General features: G+C 44.2%; 1 protein-coding gene across 5 annotated transcripts in view; it reads left to right on the forward strand.

Annotated features, from left to right (window-relative positions):
* The window catches only part of MEF2A (myocyte enhancer factor 2A), a 60946-nt gene that overhangs the window by 16121 nt on the left and 25888 nt on the right, over positions 1-18937 (forward strand). For 4 of the 5 annotated variants that reach the window (XM_079763912.1, XM_079763910.1, XM_079763908.1 and 1 more), the window contains exons 2-4: positions 5684-5765; positions 11548-11739; positions 16314-16517. In XM_079763912.1, coding sequence (XP_079620038.1) covers positions 11686-11739; positions 16314-16517 — 258 coding nt within the window. In that variant the 5' untranslated portion in view covers positions 5684-5765; positions 11548-11685. The remainder of the gene's footprint in view (positions 1-5683; positions 5766-11547; positions 11740-16313; positions 16518-18937) is intronic. The other variant, XM_079763909.1, reaches the window with a different exon arrangement.

Consider the following 18937-nt stretch of genomic DNA (forward strand, 5'->3'; position numbering starts at 1 on the left):
AACCTTCTGCGTCTTTGGGGTGAAAGGCAGGCAGTACCTGTGCCCAGTTGCCCGTCTTTGGAACCTCACTTATGAGTTTTCATTTCCTATTTTTTTTTTCATATTTTCCCTGAGTCTTAGATAATGACTTGACATGCTCTTTATGCATTTTCTTTTTTAACATCTATTTGTATTGATTTCAGAGAGGAAGGGAGAGGGAGAGAGCGAGAGAAACATCAATTGATGAGAGAGAAGCATGAATCGTTTGCCTCCTACATCCCCCCCATTGGGGATCGAGCCCGCAACCCAGGCCTGTGCCCTGATGGGGAATTGAACCATGACCTCCTGGTTCATAGGTCAACACTCAACCACTGAGCCACGCCCCTTGTCTGCAGTTCTGATAGCCAGAGACCTGTCCATAAAAGCTTTCCTTAAGGGAGCTGGTGGCAAGAAGTGGCCTGAGCTGATGCGGGCAGAGTGTCACCTCTGCACCGTCTCCCACCTGAAGTCCGTGTGCCCATTGCCTGGCTGGTGTGGTCCCATCACACAGAACGTCCAGAGCAGGCAAACTATGGGGACAGGAGCAGATGCCCCACTGCTGCGGGCCGGGGTGCGGGCGGGGATAGGGAGCGGGGAGTGACTGCGCATGGTACCGGGTGAGTAGGTTCTGCGATTAGTGGTGACAGTTGCACATCCCTGCGACTATAAAGACACTCCAGTGTGCACTGTAAGTGGGTGAATTGTATGGTGTGCGAATTCTACCCGGGAAAGCTGTTGGGTATTTCTTTAAAAAAGAGCAGCAGCCGCGTGAAGAGATGCTTTGGGCCTCGTGGGCAGGTCAGGGGATATGGATGGAGGTGGACGGGCGTGGTGGACAATGGCATTTCTTGGCGTTAGTATATTGTCACACAGGACACAAATGCTCGCCGCTCCATCCCCGGGCAGAGGATGGAACAGGTTGCCTTGTAGGGGGGCTTATACAAGAACCAGCCCTTCACCCGCACTCAGGGCTGGGATTGCGCCTGATTCCAGGTGCCCGGATTAGCCTGCCTCTCTCTGACCTTTGCATTTATTTGTCACGTTAAACTCAGATGCTTTCCCATCTCCAAGGGGGCGCGTCATTGTGCTGCGCCCATCTGTCTCCCCTGCGCCCCGCTTTGCTCTTTTTGTTCAGCACACCTACTCAAGTTTGTGTCATCTTCCTTTCTTGCCTCCTGTAAGGGGAACAGGCCCTGGCTGCTTAACATCCCTTTCTTCCTTCAATGCTTGCTTCTGTGAGATTTTACTGACTTAAAGATACTGTGTCTGGTGACTTAGTATCTATCTATATGCCTCTGCATCCTCGTAAGACCTTAGCAGCATTTTTTTTTTTCAAGATTAGTATCAGATAGTAAATGATTCCAAATAGATTCCAGAAGTTCTAATTTGGCGTTCGCTGTAATGTTTGCCTTTCTGACGTCGTGAGCAAAGTGATGAGATTTTAACAGGAATGTGAACTAATTGATTTCCAGTGACATCCGTCTGCTCCACGTGTCTGTGTTCTGAGTTCTGTCTTTCCGAATGCATTGGCCTCCCCATCAGTGATTACAGTGATTGTGATGGTGATTGCACAACAGCCCCAGTAATTAGTCAGCACTTAGTGCACTCGTACCGTATGCCAGGCACTACGCTAAGCACATTAGCTGCTTGTTTAATGCTCATAACTAAATTTGCGAAGTTTATGAGCTATTACTGCGTTATTATAGATGCAGAAACCAAGACTTGGAAGATAATGCTGATTGTTCTTAACTTTGTAAGGTCAGAAAATTCTGTTGTATGTAGCTTTCCAGTGTTGAGGGCTGGCTTGCATAATGTGTGAATTTTGGATCTTTGTATGTTCTCTGGTGGTGGCTCAAGAATTTGCAAATTTATTCCTAAGTGGAAGCGTACAGTATGCACTCACTAATGTTTTGCTTTCTTCTCTCACCAACATGTTTTTGCGATTCATTCATGCTTGTGTCTATCCGTTTTTGTTCCATTTTCCGTTGCCTGGTGTCCCACTATATGTTGATACCACACCTCCTCCATTCACCTTTCGTGGACAGCTTGCTTGTTTCCAGTCGAAGCTATTAGAATAAAGCTCCTTTGTATGTTTGAGCACAAGCCCTTGTGTGGACGGATGCTTTTGTTATTCTTGGCAAAAACCAAGGAGTGGGAGTTCTGGATCACATGCTAAGTGTATGTGTTACCATACATGCTAAGTGTATGTTAAGTGGCTAAGAAGCTGTGAAACTGGTTTCCCAAGGAGTTGTATGGTTTCACAGCCTCGCCAGCAATACGAGTTGTGGTTTCTCTGTATCCCCATCAACGCTTGGTGTTGTCCGTCTTCTTAGGTCTGGCTGTCTCAGTGACTGTACAGTAGTCCCCTTCTTGTCCATGGTGTGTGTGGGGGGAGGGGATACATTCCGAGACCCCCAGTGGATGCCTGAAGCCACGGGTAGTATCGAACCCTATATGTGCTATGTTTGTTTCTATCTACACGTTCCGATAGTAAAGTTAATTTAGGTACAGCAAGAAATTAACAATAATAGCTAATAAAACAGAACAATGTTAACAATATACTTTAATAAGAGTTACATAATGAGGTCTCTCTCTCAGAATATCCTATTGCACTGCACTCACCTGTTCACGTAAAGGAAGCACTTGCGGCTTCTCCGTGGCAGATCCGAGTGGCCACATCACTCCTCTTGTGCTTGGGGCCATTGTAGAGTAAACTAAGGTCACGTGGACTCAAGCACTGTGATGCTGCGACCTGATGACCTAGAAGGCCACTAAGCGGCTAATGGGCGGGGAGCATGCGCAGTGTGGGTGCGCTGGACAGAGGGGTGAGTCACATCTCAGGCGGACAGAGAGGGACAGCATGAGATTTCACACTCGTCAGAATAGCATGTAATTTAAAACGTATGGATTGTTTGTTTTTGGAATTTTCCATTTAACATTTTTGAGACCATGACTGAAAGCCCAGAGAGTGAAACCACAGATAAGGGGGGACTACTGTCTACTGGCATCTCATTGTGGTTTTAATTTACATTTCTTTGAGTAATGATACTAAACTTTTTTATTTACTTACTAGAGGCCCGGTGCAGAAAATCCATGCATTCCGGGGGGGTGGGGGGGGTCTCTCAGCCTGGCCTGTGCCCTCTTGCAGTTTGCTTAGGCCTGGCAGCCGGACATCCTTTGCGCGATTGGGGCCAGGGAGGGATTGCGGGAGGGGTCCAGGGCGTGTCTGGCCTGTCTCGCTCAGTCCTGATCGGCTGGACCCCAGCAGCAAGCTAACCTACCGGTTGGAGTGTCTGCCCTCTGGTAGTCAGTGCACATCATAGCGAACGGTTGAGCAGCCTTAGCATATCATTAACATATTACGCTTTGATTGGTTGAACGGATGACTGAACAACCGGACACAGCATATTAGGCTTTTATTATATAGGATTGGTGTTTCATGTGTCTTCTGTGGTGAAATGTCTGTTCATATCTAGATAGAAGTCTTTTTATTCTCACCATTGTAGAATATTTTCTTGCCTATCATGTCAGCAGTACTTTGATTTCCCTTTGCTTTCTCGCTTATTGGCATTCACTGATTAGGCATAAATAACAAGCAAGGAGTTAGTGAGCAAATTATTTATTTTGGGTCATTTAGGACTTCAGTGATCAGCAATTGTAACAGGGTTGTCTGTTTGCTTGGTAAAGGGTAGTTGAGGCATTTGAAGAGAGGAGTTGGAACCTTGGTCATTTAACCTTTCTCGTTAATATGGAAAATTGGAAATGGACAGTAACTTGTGCCACAGTATAAAATATGTATTCAGCATTTATTCATCATTGAAATGATAATATCGCATTTGTTTGCCTTCTTTATTAAAAATAATTTTTTACCATGTGATTTTTGTGACATTATCTTGTGTAATTTTTATTTGTGATAACTGTCCTGTAGAAATTTAAAGTACACTTTACCAGGTATTGAGAAGGTAGCCATTGTCATTTTTGTTCACAGCAGGCGCCCACCTGCCATTTGTCAGGGCGTCTGTCACCTCTAGGTATTGGTGGGCAGTGTCTGTCAATGTGTATCAGAAGCTGCTCAAACGTACCAGCCTCTGAGGCTGAGGTTTGCTCTGTGGTCTTTTGAGCCCGTTGCTGCAGTCTGCATTCATTTCGTCACTTATTTAATTCATTCATAGAAGCGTGACGTGGGCTGTGGTTGGTGAGGCATAGCTGTCGGAGCATGCCTGGATCCTAACGCTGGCTTCGCCACTTCACCAGTTTCACTGCGTGACCTTGGCAAGTCGCTTCTTAGTATTTCAGTTTCCTCTCGAGGACAATAATGAGGTTATTGTTGGCTTTACATCAGTTAACACATGTAAGGCAATTAGGATACCGATTAGCAGATGATAAAGACTCAGATGTTCCTGCTGCTGTTGCAATGGTTCTTGTTACTATTATTACACTGGGTCTTCCCTGGATACCGTTTCTCATGGTTTGGTCCCTCCCTACCACAGTACTTTCTCTCCTGCTTTGTTTTTTCTCATGAAGGACTCTTTACTAACCTGCCATATATATTAGGTGTTCTTCGTTCACTTGGGTAAAAAGCTGAGGAAAGTTACAGACATTGATTTGATAGTTTGGGCAATGGCTTGTGGTCCATGTACGTTAGTTAGAAGTAGAGGGAGCTAGGTGGTTGGTTGGGACCAGGTTTGGGAGGGGCAGCAGTTAGAGGTACAGGGGTCTAGACCTTGCCCAGACAAACAATGGGATTTAGAGGTTCAATATATGAAATTTATTTACAACTCGCTAAAGGATTAACATTTTAGTTTTGGTTTTATTTTTTTGAAGATCGGAGTGTGTTTCATTGTAGATAATTATTAAAGAACTACAGTCATGCAAGTCACCTAGTCATGCAAGTTTACATTATTGGATTAGCATCAGAATTTAGCCTGTCCATTTGGGGTAAGGAGAGGCGTAGTTTTTACCATCTTTCCCTTTTCTGCCTAAATGTCTTGCTACTATTTCCAAGCAAAAATGTAGCAGGACTGGATTATTCTTTATGCACTAATTCATTGGTTAGTATTCCCAGTGTTCCTTTGTTAATGTGAATTATTGACATTGATCAGTTTTATATTCATTTTTGGCATTGTATGGTCGTTTTCATTTTATGTTCCCTTTAAAAGATAGTGAAAGCTACAAGTATATATGTTGTATATGAATACAAACATGTATTCTGGCAATAGAAATCACCCATGGACAGTTGTCTTTCTAAATGAGAATGGAGTACAGTGAACATTTCCAACTATTTTATCCAACCATAAATTCGGTAGGCTGTGTGTACCAGGTAAATATACAGCATTATCATGTGATATACTAGTAGACCATAGGAAAATGGAACCCAGGAAGCCGCTTGGTGAATCTTGGAGTGCATACAATGTTACTGAACATTTCAGTAATACTCCCTGAAAAATGGATTAGTGACATTAGACATGCTCAGTTGCCTAACATTATATTTTTTAGCCAAATAAAACAATTGACCTTTAAACATTTATTTTTCTATTATTCAGCAAGTATTTGTGGAGCTACCTGCTAGGCATAATGTTAGAATTTGTAATAATGAAATATATTTATTTCTGTGTCGGAGTTAAGAACAATTACTAACCCATCTCATATTTTTTTCTTTATCAAGGAGTGGCATTTTGTGAAAAAGTAACAAAGAAGAAGTTTCTTCAAGGATCCTAAGTGCACTTTTTGTTGATACGTCATTTCTAGTAAGACACTTTTCATTTTTCTCTGATATGAAGTAAATAAGTACCATGGAAATGCTTTGTTTAAACATCTAACTTTGGGAGTTACATATGATCCATTCATACTGTCTTGTGAGTTTGAATGGCAGTCATTTTGGAGTTTACCTTGGGGATTAATATAGATGAATTAAGGATTTTTAGAGGCCAATTGAAGTGCATAATAGTATATAGTGATAGTTTATCTGACACTGTTCAGATAACCCCGGATTTTTTCATCATTGCCACCTCCATATCAATTACCTTTGTTCGTTTGTTTTTTTAAAGAAGAAAAAGACCTACAGTGGGTAGTCTGTATTTATTGTGACAAGAATTAGGAGGATGGGAGGGTGTGAGGAGAATTACGTGAGCCGGGGAAGGAGTTTTCAAATAACAGATGAAGAGGACAAATCTAGCCCTGTTTCTTGAAAGATGGGAAGGGTCAATGAAAAAAGTTAAGCTAATTTAGGAGATCCTTGAAAATGTGGGCCTTTTTGTGACTTTCAGTTTATTACCTTAAATCATAGGCCCATAATTGCAAAGCCCTGGAGTACTCTACTTGATTTTAAAACTTTATTGGTCCAGGTTAATGGTTCCAATACGCCAGTACAATATGTAGTCTTACTCAGAAGTTTTCATGAGCGAAACCTCATCTGAGGTCTACCTTTTGTTTTTAATGGGAATAAAACTACATTGATACTAGACTATTTAAAACGAATGGAATTTTGGAAAATGTTAGCAGGGGATATTTCTGGTATGTTATAATAAGTTAGCATTAACATTTTAAATATTAGATCTCATTGATTAAGCCTGGTTATGTCAGTAAAAACCTTGGGGAAGGTACTTAAGACTTTTTGTTGTTGTTCTTGTCATTGTAAGAATAGTTTCGCTATTTAACATAAGGTCTAATTTTTTCCTTGAATAATTATATGATAGAAAGTACTTTTATAAATTTAGAGAATGAGTTCCTTGTTAGAATACTTTATTCTGATATCAGTTTCTTGTAGCTTTATGTTTTTATTGTTAAACTTGGAAGAAAGTGTATTTTTATATCTTTCAGTTCAGGCAACTCGGAGAACAGGCATTGCTTTTCAGTCGAAGCAAAGTATCTTTCAGACCAAAACTTACATGTGTCCAGGCAGGATGGGGCGAATGACGTTTGATTCACACTGTAAAATAGAACCCTTGGTTGGTCTTGTGTGAATCTCTGAATGTTCATTTTCGTCATCTTACTGACGTTTCTCCGAAGTCCCTTTTGTCCACTCACTGCTCAGAACGGAAGGACGGGAGGTAGGGCACTGGGCCCTTCTCACGCCCGTTGCTCAGAACTCGGACCCTCTGAGCCGCCGTGAGGGCTCTGTACACAGGGCAGCCGTTCTGTTCTGGGCCGTGTGTAAGCGTAGGAAGTTACGAGGCTTCCTTCCCCAACGAGCTCCCGGAAGTCGCCAGCGTCTTATTTCCATGCAGGCTCCCCATGGCCCTGAGGGTTAGGCGTGAGCTCATCACTGCCTGCTTAGGAGATACTCTGAGGACTAGGGTGGGAAATGCTCTTTCCTTTTGAATAGATTCATACCCTGACTCAACAGCCTCCGATGAGGGATTTCCCCCTATAATTCCGCCCTAATTTGGAGTAGAAATTGGAGGAGTTGGCACAGAGATTGGGCAAAAATTTTTCTAACCTTTTTTCTTTCATGTTTTAGAACTGCTTTGGGCTTCTGTTTTAGGTCTGTGATCCACTTTGAGTTAAATTTTTTATATGGTGTGAGGGAAGGGATGAGATTTATTTTTTTTGCAAATGTAACATTTTTGAGAAGCTAATATAGTCTGTTGAATTACGTTGGCATCTTTGTTGAAAATCAGTTGACCATTATATGTGGGTGTATTTCAGGAGTCCCTATTCTGTTTTTATTAATCTATAAATCTGTCCTTAATGGCGACGCTGTACTGTCTTGATTATACTGTAGCTTTATGGTGAGTCTTAAAAGCAGATGGTGTAAATCCTCCAATCTTGTTCTACTCCTAAGTTTTCCTATTCTAGGTTCTTTCCCTTTCTCTTTGTGTATTTCAGAATCAGCTGGTCAGTCTACAAAAATGCCTGCTGGCATTTTGATTATGAACACTTTGGTCTGACAGGCCAGTTTGGGGGGAGTTGACCTCTTACGGGTATTTTTCTCTCTAGGCTTCTAATTTAATTCTGTTGTAGTCTGAGAACATACTTTGTGTATTTGTTATAAGTGCAGGATGTTGTCTGTGTTGGTGACTGTTTGGTGGGCACTGAACATTCTGCAGTTGTTGGGTGGAGCTTTCTGAAATGTGAATTCGGTCACATTGGTGGATAGTGCGTTGAAGACTTATCCCTCTGATTTCCTATTATTCCACCACCTGCGGAGGGAGCAGTGTGGGACTCTTCAGCATTGGCTATGGGCTGGGCTCCTTCTCCTTTCACTTCTTGGCTCATGGAATTTGAAGCTCTATAATTAGGTACATGCATATTTAGTGGGGGTTTTTTAATGTCTTCTTGGTGAATTGGGTCCACTGTCTTGAAATGGCCCTCTTTACTTCTGGTAATACGTTGAGAAATAGTTTCTGAAATAGCTCACATAGTTTTGTTTGTTTGTTTGTTCGTTTTATTGCCTTCTCTGTGTGTCTGTCTCTCCTCTAATGTCCACTTGCATAGTTTTTGACAGAAAGTCTGATGTTATTCTGTACCCCCGTATGTAAATTTTCTGTTCCTTTGGACTGCTGAAAGACTTTTTCAAATGCTTGTTTTAGCCATTTGGTTAGGATGTGCCATCGGATGGGTTCCTTTGAGAAAATGCTTAGTTTTTTGTTTTGTGTTTTAGATTTTTTACATGACAACCAGGTCTGGAAACACTGCCGCCGTGTTTGATGGCACAGACAGGCTCCCCCTGGGAGCTCACATGGCGTTGGCCCTGATTGCTCCTGTTCTGGTTGCACCGATGAACACCCATTTCATGTATTTTGTCATTGTCTTCTTTCCTTAGAATTTTTGAAAGTGGAATATTTTTCAAGGGAAGCTGAAATTTAGGTTTCTTTTTGAAAAAATAAACGATTTGACCCACATTTAAAATTTTAAGAACCGTTTCTCTAGAGGATAATTTTGAGTGACTGATTTTCAAAGACAAATGTTTTGTTCCCGGGTGCTTGACTTCCTTTCATTTTCTATCTCACCCCAAGGTGGGCACAGTTCCCTACAATATTACTATCATCAAGATGCCCGAGGTCCCCCAACGTGTATCTTTAGCGCTGATGTCTGAGCCTTCTCTCTAGCTTCCTACTTGACATTTCCAGCTGCCTGACCCATGACCATCTCAAGTTTAATGTGACCAAAACTGAATTCTTAACGCATTGCGGACCAGCAGTTTCATTGCTAGCTTATCCCAGTGGCAGATAAGTTTCTATTGAACGAGTACAAAAAACGTTTTACATAAATGTTAAAGGCACGCCTTAAAATTAAATACCCATTGCATTTTGAAGTTATTTATTACATGTTTTTACAAGCTAGTACCTTTTTCAAGTATGGTACTTTGTAAAACACGGTGTAATATGAAGCGAGAATTCTCGTGAACTGTCCGCAATGTGTTAAGTTCCTCTCTTTCAAAGAAGGAATGAATCCTTATAGATTTTCTCATGATAGATGCCTATTTGGTTGTTAAAAGCATTCAGTTGTTGATTGTACATAATTATTTTATTAGAAAGTAGTTTTATTTTAGTAGCTTTTGATAAAATTTAACAGGTAGTTGATTATTAGAATCATCCAAATGTTGTGTTCTGATGAGTGGTGTTTATTTAATAAGGGCCAAGTTGAAAGTAAAGTTCACCTTCTGTTTAAAGTCCGAGCTCTTAAAATATTTATGTACTTAAGCCACAGGTTCTTTAAAACAGTAAACAAAATTGATTGTAAAAGACTGAACATCTGTAATCAGTATTAGAATGACTTGGTCTGAATTTGAGTGCTAGATTCTGATATCTCGCAAATTAAGACAACAGAACCCATATTGGGAATCTTTCTTAAACTCTAGTTCCTGATTTTTTTTTTTAATGACATACTACAAAAAATAATTCAATTATCTGGGAGTTCAGTTTAAACTGATTTTTTTACTGTATTAATTTTGCCTGAATACAGTTATAGGCCTGGCATTTAATTAGATTCATTTTTACCCCCGAGGGTAAGATATATTACTTTATCTGTGGGCAAAAAAGTGCCCAACAGTGTTTGTTAAACATGGGTTTCAATTTTAAAGGTAGGTTTTAAATGTTGCGATGTCTACTAAGACTCCTTGTATTAGAAACACTTGAAACCTGAAATTATTTTAAAGATGCATACATACTTTTAGAGTACTGTATTTTTGAAAGTGGTCTTTGCCACTTTAGCCACTTTAAGTGTGCAGTTCAGTGGCATGAGGTAGATTCCCATTGCCGTGCAAGGATACCACCATCCATCTTCAGAGCCGTTTCATCATCTGCTGAAACTCTGCACCATTCGCGCTGACTTCCATCCCCCCCTTCCTCCGGTCCCTGGCAACTGCCTGTTTATCTTTTCTGTCTCTATGCATTTGACAGCTCTAAATGCCTCACGTAAGTGGAATCATATAGTATTTGTTCTGTGAATTTATGAATGTCCCAGTCTTTGTCTCCCATCCCTCCAAAAATATTTTTATCATGGAAGTTTTGAAAGCACTAGGTTTTGACAGAGCTGTCATTCACAACATGACAAGTTATATAATTGCCAGCCGTTCCACTATAGAGATAAAGGGAATAAACATCCTTGTTTATGAGTGATCCTCGGAGTCGGAGGAAAATGGACATGGGGTTCACAGGCCCACACCCACCAAGTAAGATGCTGGGTTTATTCTACTCGGGGCATTGGTTTTGGCTTCCTCAGGGAGATGCCATTCCAGTTGATAAGGAGCTCATTAAGTAGCTAACAGAAGAGCATTACATCCAGTGCATGTTATTAGGGAAGTAGATCGTGTCTTTGTGGGTTGACGAATAGCACTTCTGCGGGTGTCGCTGGCAGTTTGCAGGAAGTTTGTAAAGGCAGATTGGAAGTATCCAGATTGTTAGCCATCAGAAGCGTTGAAAGATGTTTAATAATGTGTATGAGGAGCAGCTTTGGAGCTAGACTCCTTGTGTTCATACGCTGAGCTGTGCCTCTTACTGTGTGACCCTGGGCACATTCCTCACTGTCTCTGTGCGTCAGGAACCCTAGTTACCAAATGAGGTAATTACAGCCGACTCAGAAGATTGCAGTGAGGAGAGAATGAATGAAAACGTACCCAGCATTTAGAAAAGTCGCTGGCACACTGACCAGTCTCAGCAAGCCTTGCTCTTGTGGCTATGTCATAAGCATCGAGGAGAAACTCAGCGGTGACAGGTGCACTCTTTTAGCCAGGGCTAGAGGTACAGAAAGACTTAAGAGGTATTGTAGGGGTCAAATGAACAAGGCTTCAACTTACTTTATTTCATTTTTTGTTTATCCTCACCTGAGGACATTTTCCTATTGACTTTTAGGGAGAGTGGAAGAGAGAGACAGAGAGAAACATCGATGTGAGACACATTGATGGGTTGCCTCCTGCACGCGCCCCGACCAGGGCCCAGGCCTGGAAGGCAGGGCTTCACCTTACGTACTGGTTTTAACTAATAATCTCTCAGCGTGCAGCATCACAACAGGTTTGAAGTTTGTACAGCGTTTTCATGACGTGCAAATCTGTAGAACTTAAATTTTCAAATTGGTGTTTTCTTTTAGATCTTTCAGAAAATTTCAGCGGCAGCCCGTGGACCAGAAGCTGCAATAACAGAAGCCGTGTATGATGCATTAGGCTATTGAAGAAAAGCAATTTTTAAATTAAATATTTGGAATATAAGGGAGGAAAGGTGACCGAAAATGGGGCGGAAGAAAATACAAATCACACGCATAATGGATGAAAGGAACCGACAGGTGAGTGGACATCTTCATTTATCTATTTAACAGATGTAAATATTTTTTCCTTAGAAAGGAGTGTAGGATAAAATGGTTGAATTTTTCTTACACATAATTTTAAGTCTAAATATTTTTATTTTTAGACTAAATTAAATATTTTAGCAGTCAGAAAGTTTTGGCTTTTTATCATGTGCTTTAAGGAAACATTTTATTTCAAGAAATCGCATGTGTTAATTATAAAAACATAGGCAGAAGGAAGAAAAGTAAAATCCCTGCAGTGATTTTATGTTCACTAATTGTGTACATTTTTCATAATATATTTATTCTTCTGTACATTTCATTATTAGTATTCTACATAGTGATAAAATTATCACCTCGGTTTTCATAAGTAGGTAATTCTTAAGTTAACTACAGCTATCAGTGAATGTGTTCTGGTCAGTTAAATTTTCAGGTTAACCAACAAATAATCATATTTTTTAGAAACCATGTTATCACAAATATTCTACATCATTTATGTACCTGGTGGGCAAAAGTAGGTTTACAGTTGTTTGTATAGAAATAATCTATAATAATAAAAGCGTAATATGCTAATTAGACTGGATGTCCTTCCGGATGAAGCCGAGGCTATGAGGGAGGCCCGGGTCCCAGGTGAAGCCCAGATCCCGGGTGCCAGAGGGAAGCCAGTGCCGGTAGCCGGGGGAAGGAAGGCCTACTCTTGCATGAATTTCTTGCATGAATTTCATGCATCAGGCCTCCAGTAAATCTATACTAATAAAAGAGTAATATGCTAATTAGACTGGACATCTTCCAGATGTCCTTCCTGATAAAGCTGGGCCCAGGCAAAGCTGCCCGCCCGTAGTCCCAGGTACCTGTGGTTGCGGCCGGCCCGGGCAAAGCTGGCCCTGGTCCCTGGTGCCTGTGGCCGGCCAGAGGAGGGAATCCTGGGTCCTGGGTGTGGCACCGAGGCAGAGGTGGTTATGGGCGTTCAGGCCAGCAGGGGAGCAGTTAGGGGCGATCAAGCAGGTAGGCAAAGGTAGTTAGGGGCGATCAAGCAAGCAGAGGTGGTTAGGGGCAATCATGCAGGCAGGCAGAGGGGTTAGAGGTGATCAGGCAGGCAGGCAGGCAGGCGAGCAGTTAGGAGCCAGCAGTCCCAGATTGCGAGAGGCAGTTGGACATCCCCCGAGGGGTCCCGGATTGGACAGGGTGCAGGCCAGGCTGAGGAACCCACCCTCCCTGCCCCCATGCATAAATTTCATGTACCGGGCCTCTAGTAATAAATAATAATACAATCATAAACTGTTTTCCCTGCGCACCACAATTTTTGTTTGTCTGAGAAGGTCTTTATTTCTTGTGAAGTACAATTTCTCAAGATACAGCATTTACGCTGGTGGGTGCTCCCCGCCCTCCGGCACTTGAAGCTTATCCGTGTGCTCGTCCTCGTTGCGTGGTGTCTGAGGAGAACTTGGATGTAGTTCTTACACTGACACGTCGGTGATAAGGTGTTTTTCCCCTCTGGCTTCTTTCAAGATATTTCTGCCTTTGATTTTATACAGTTTATATATAACATGCCTTGCTGTCATCTTGGGGTTTGGAGGGGTTTTTGTTTGTTGTTTGCATTTATTTTGCTTGGTGTTCTTTGAGCTTCCCGGATTTGTGGTTTGGTGTCTGAACATTAATTTGGGGCAATTCTCAAATGTTATGATTCAAATATTTCTTCTGTGATTTCTCTTTCTTCTCTTGCTGCTGTTTACAGTTTCTGTTGGCATGTCCTCAAGCTCAGAGGTTTCTTCCTCATTAGTTCCATCCTGCTGATGGACCCATCAAAGACACTTCCTTTATGTTAGTGTGTTTTACTGCTGGCATTTAAAAAGGATTTTTTTAAAAAGAATTTCCATCTCTCTGCTTACCTGTTGCTGCATGCTGTCCACTTTTTCCATGAGAGCCTTAGTATGGTCATCATAGCTGTTTTGCATTGCTGGTCCGATAACGCCAACATTTCTTTTTATTTTTATTGATTTTTAGAGAGAATGGAAGGGAGGAAGAGAGACAGAGAGAGAAACTTCGATGTGAGAGGGACACATCGATTAGTTGTCTCCCTCACGTGCCCTGATTGAGCCTGCAACTGAGGTACATGTCCTTGACTGGAATCGAACCAGGGCCCTTCAGTCCTCAGGCCGACGCTCTATCCACTGAGCCATACCGCCTGGGGCTAATCCCAGCAGGTCTGCCGTACTTCTGATGCCTGCTCTGTATCTGCAGACTGTGTCTCTGACCCTTAAGTAAGCCTTGTAAGTAAGTGTTGCAAGGCAGAGGTGGCGACCCTGGGACTGTGGTAGTGGGGGGAGAGCGGACGTGTTCCGGAGCCTCGCTGAGACATAGACTAAGTTAGAACAAAAGTGACCACTGACTTCAGTCACATAAGCTGAAGGATATTGGGGATAGGAATGAAAGTGATGGCAGCAGGTTGAGGCGAATGGGAGTCATGAGATTGGAGAAGGTGTGGATGTTTCTATCAAGCATGCGCTCTCCGGAGGAGGCGAGAAGGGGTGGCACCTGGAGGAGCAGGGCGGGGTCCGGAGAGGCCTGTGCCTCTGCCCTGGTGGAGAGGACGGGGCGCTGTGGGGAAGAGCCCGGAGTGTGTGGAAGGAGCGGGCGGAAGTGCCATCACTAACAGCAGAGCCGGGAGGGCGTGCGAAGGTACGGATGAAGCGCTGGAAGGATAGATTTGGTGATGGAAGGGAGAGGAGAGAGCTGCCTATTCCGTTTCCTCGGTGCAGAGTGGATCTGAGGGAGGGAAGGTAGGAAGTAGTTGACTTGGAGGATGGGCTTGTCAGACAAGCCAAGTCGTGATGGGCAGGCAACACTGAGTGTCGGTTGAGACTTAGGATCATCAGTGTAGAAACACCAAGTGGCCGTGTGTGTGTGTGTGTGTGTGTGTGTGTGTGTGTGTGTGTTCCTGCTCCCAGGAGAAGTGTGAGCTACTTGGGTAAAGACGCAGGGATAATTGGTAGATGAATGGGGGTCGGTCCTGGGTGGGGCTCTGCAGGCACCTATATTAGGAGGGAAGAGGGAAGGAGCTGTTTGCAGGGAGTGAAAACTGATGGGCCATGGGACCTACAGAGGCGAGAACGGACCTGAGCGGGGACAGTACCCGCGTGGTGAGATGAGTAACGGGGCTCGATAAAGGGTGAAGGGTTTCTGGAGGCGCCATACACCGTGGGACAGCGGGGAAGGGCCGGCGGAGTGGGCCGGTGAGATGATGCTGGCGGCGGAGTTCCAGGTGTGGCTTCAGGAGTGAGTGCTTGGCATGTGGAAGGCCGATCATCTGGAGGCTGGGAGATGCAGGACCTGAGAGGCCGGGGTATTTGCAGTGACCCGCCCCCCCATGCTGAGTCACCAGAGACGAAAGAAGAGCAGGGCTAGACAGAAAGGTGGCTCGGTGATGCTCATCGACGTGCGAGGGAGAGGACCCGGGGTCACTTGGCGCTGCCACAGGGGGTTGGTGGTATAAATGCCATGGCGTGAGCTTAAAGGCCCTGGGGTTTGTGAAGAGGAAGGAAGGAAAATAATTTAGAAGAGACTTGGGAGAGAAAGGACGTATTCCAGGCTGAACAAACACAAACCGGGCTGAGAGCACGGCGGGGACAGGAAGAAGCGGTCAGAGGCCATCAGGGAGTGGCTGTCCTGGATGCAGTTCAGGGGTGCACCAGGAGGGCCTGGGAGAGCACGAGGGAGATGGCAGATGTGCTCGGTTCAGTTTGTGGGGAATAGTCCAAGTGAGGAGGGGTTCCTGGAGGGGGGACCTGGGGTTTCTGGTGGGAGCCATTTTAAGCCAGACGGTAAGGGGCCACTGGCCACTGTTCCCTCCTGTGGTCCTTGGCCTTCTGCAGTGGAGCGGGCCGGGGTAAAGGCCTGGCTCCCAGGAGGCTGCCCTGCCGGAGCCCGTGGAGATACGAGATCCATGTGGGACTGTGGTACTAGGGCAAGTGGGCGGGGGGCGGGGGGTAGAGGCTCATGGCGGGTGTGAAGCTAGGAACCTCTCCATCTTCAGACTCTGACTCAGTAGTAAGACTCATTTGCAGGGAGACTGTGTCCAAGTACTAATGCTTTTTACAAATTTTTTTTTATAAAATTTTATTTTTATTGATTTCAGAGAGGAAAGGAGAAGGAAAGGGAAAGATAGAAACATCAACGACGAGAATCATTGATCGGCTGCCTCCCGCACACCCCCCACTGGGGATCAAGCCAGCAACTCTGGCATGTGCCCTTGACCGGAACCGAACCCAGGACCACTCAGTCCGTACGCAGGCCAACACTCTATCCACTCAGCCAAACCAGCCAGGGCCAAATGTTTTAAATTGATTTTTAGAGAGGAGGGGAGAGGGATAGAGAGATAGAAACATCAATGAGAGAGAAACATCATTGATCGGCTGCCTCCTGCACACCCCCCACTGGGGATTGAGCCCGCAACCCAGGCATGTGCCCTGACCGGGAATCGAACCATGACCTCTTGGTTCCTGGGTTGAGCCACACCGGCAGGGCGACTGCTAATGCTTTTAATAAAAATGGCCTTTTCCCCCTTGCTTGTCCAGGTCACCTTCACGAAGAGGAAGTTCGGGCTGATGAAGAAAGCCTACGAACTCAGCGTGCTCTGCGACTGTGAGATCGCGCTCATCATCTTCAACAGCTCCAACAAGCTGTTCCAGTACGCCAGCACCGACATGGACAAGGTGCTGCTCAAGTACACCGAGTACAACGAGCCGCACGAGAGCAGGACCAACTCGGACATCGTCGAGGTGAGAGCCGCTCGCCACTTACCAGCTGTGACTGAGATGGTTTCACATCCCACACAGATCCGTCAGAGCGACCTCTTTTCTCTGAGCCATTGCTTTTTTAAAAATACATTTTTATTGATCAGAGAGGAAGGGAGAGGGAGAGAGAGACAGAAACATCAGTGATGAGAGAATCATGGGTTGGCTGCCTCCTGCACACCCCCACGGGGGTCGAGCCTGTAACCCGGGCACATGCCTTGACCGGGAATCGAACTGTGACCTCCTGGTTCATAGATCGATGCTCAACCACTGAGCCACGTCGGCCGGGCTGTATCATTTCTTAGGAGGATCTAATGGTTGCCTGTGATGACCCACTTCAGCTATAATCGTGTCCTACTCAGTGAGGCAAATGAATGAGGCTGTTGGAACCCACACCCACTTCACCTAGCTTGTCACCTGTGATGACTTAGTTAGGAGTTTCTAAGTTTACATTCTAAGAAACTATTATCACTACGAGTTAGTTTTAATGTCTTCATTGTTCTATGACGTCAGTGATTGCCCACAGCTCGAACACTAACGAAGTGAAAGAAGTGATGTCGCTAATATTTCTCTCGCTAATCGTGCTTTAGTTGTGGGGGAAGGATGCCCTCATTTTCCTTCCCCTTGTAATTCTGCCAGCCTAATTGGCGGAAAAGAAAGAAAAGGGGTTGTTTTTAGGATGATTTCTCTCTATTCAGAAATGCTGTTTTAACACAAAGCCTTCAAAACGGAGGGCCAGCATGCTTCGCCTTGCAAACTCTCCTCTTAAAAGCTAGCATGCCATGTGTATTTCTAACCGAATTTAGTTAGCTCAGTCTTTACTTTGGCCTACTTTGTTATATTTGGAGATTTTGCTTCCTTTTCATTCATATTTATTTCTCTCCTTGAAAAGATACATACTTTGGCTTAATTTTGTAACATTAGAAAGTGATTTTAATAAATTCGGTATTTCCTTGGTGAAAAAAACCGAAACCATGTGAAATGATGCACAACAAACTATAAAAGAAGGAATGAAGCTCCAATCTCGATTTTATTCAAATAATTTAAATTTAGGTGAAGATACTTTATTGTGTAGGCATCTCTTTGCCATCACAGATTATGTTACAGATCTGACAATGAGATCTATACGTTTTCCCTACATTTCTCTGCCTTAGCTATTCCTTTTTTTCACAGTAATTGTGACTGCAAAAAAAAAAAAAATTCTCCTACTTGTGTTAAAAGAGCCCTTCTGTTACTTTTTAAGCAGTTAATTGTGTGAAAAGCAGAGAAAAGTGTAGCATAATTACAGCGAGGACCCGTCTCTCTTGCTGATTGGCCGGTTTTAAGTGGCTCGCTCCAGTAGCCTCCCCGGAAAGTGTCTGACGCATTTGTTCAGGCTCTTGCTGAGCCTTCACTTACACTCGTGGTCACGTCGTTAGCCACGCCCCCTCATTGTCAATTACTTCATATCATTGAGCATTTTTGGTCTCTCTCCTCACTTATACCCAGCACGAACTATGCAGTAGACTTTCCCCTTAATAGAGACACCATGAATTTTGAATCATAACTTTGTAAATGAGGAGATCACCATTCGGGTTAGCTTTCAAAGAGATTTCATAGCTGGATTTTCTTGAAATGGGGATTATCCCTTGTGTGTTTAGTTTAAAATGATAGCTTATTTTTAAAATCTCGATTTCTGATAAAAGGTTGCAGTGCCTTAAGTCAACCAGAACAATAGAGTTGGCTGTAACACTGTCAACAAACGGATGTCCAGCTAGTTTCCCCGGGAGGCGGCGGCCGCCTTCTGGCCCTGCCTTCTCTGCTCCGATGGGCGCAGCCGTGTTGCTCGGGGCCCCAGAAGTCGAGCGTGCGTAGCGCAGGCAGGCAGCGTGTACCCCGCAGAGAACAGGAGGAGGACGGTCTAGCTCAGTCCTCCCAGAGCTTCCGTCTCCTCATCACAGTGTCGGGGTGTGGGTCCCGAGCCCCTCTGAGCGTCTCCTGTATTGCTCCAGCTGCTTCAACAGGAAGGAGAGCTTTGCAGCCCAGTTGTCAAGTGGGATTCCCATATTTTCTTTTTAATGGGAATTCGTGGAGGGAACATAAATCTTAGCAGCAGGTTTTTATGAAGGTCATAAATGCAAAGGGGGGAAGGCAGGTAGGTGATGGTGAGGGACCGTCTGTTGTGGTAGAATCCACGGTAAGGCTTGCTTCTCCTTTCCTGTGTGGTAATGGCGTGCTGAGGTCGCCTGCGTTTAAGATGTTCTTTCTCCCACATAGAAGGTGCTACAACTCGGCCTCAGTAGCAGTGCATACACATCTGAGTCCTCCTATCGGCCGTGGGCCTGGCTTATGCTAATGCAGCACAGACTCAGCCACACCGAGTTCACCAGATAAGAGAAACGCCAACCCCCTCTGGTGCTCCTGCG

Source organism: Cnephaeus nilssonii (genome assembly GCF_951640355.1).
Source record: "Cnephaeus nilssonii genome assembly, chromosome: 24".
Classification (NCBI taxonomy): Eukaryota; Metazoa; Chordata; class Mammalia; order Chiroptera; family Vespertilionidae; genus Cnephaeus; species Cnephaeus nilssonii.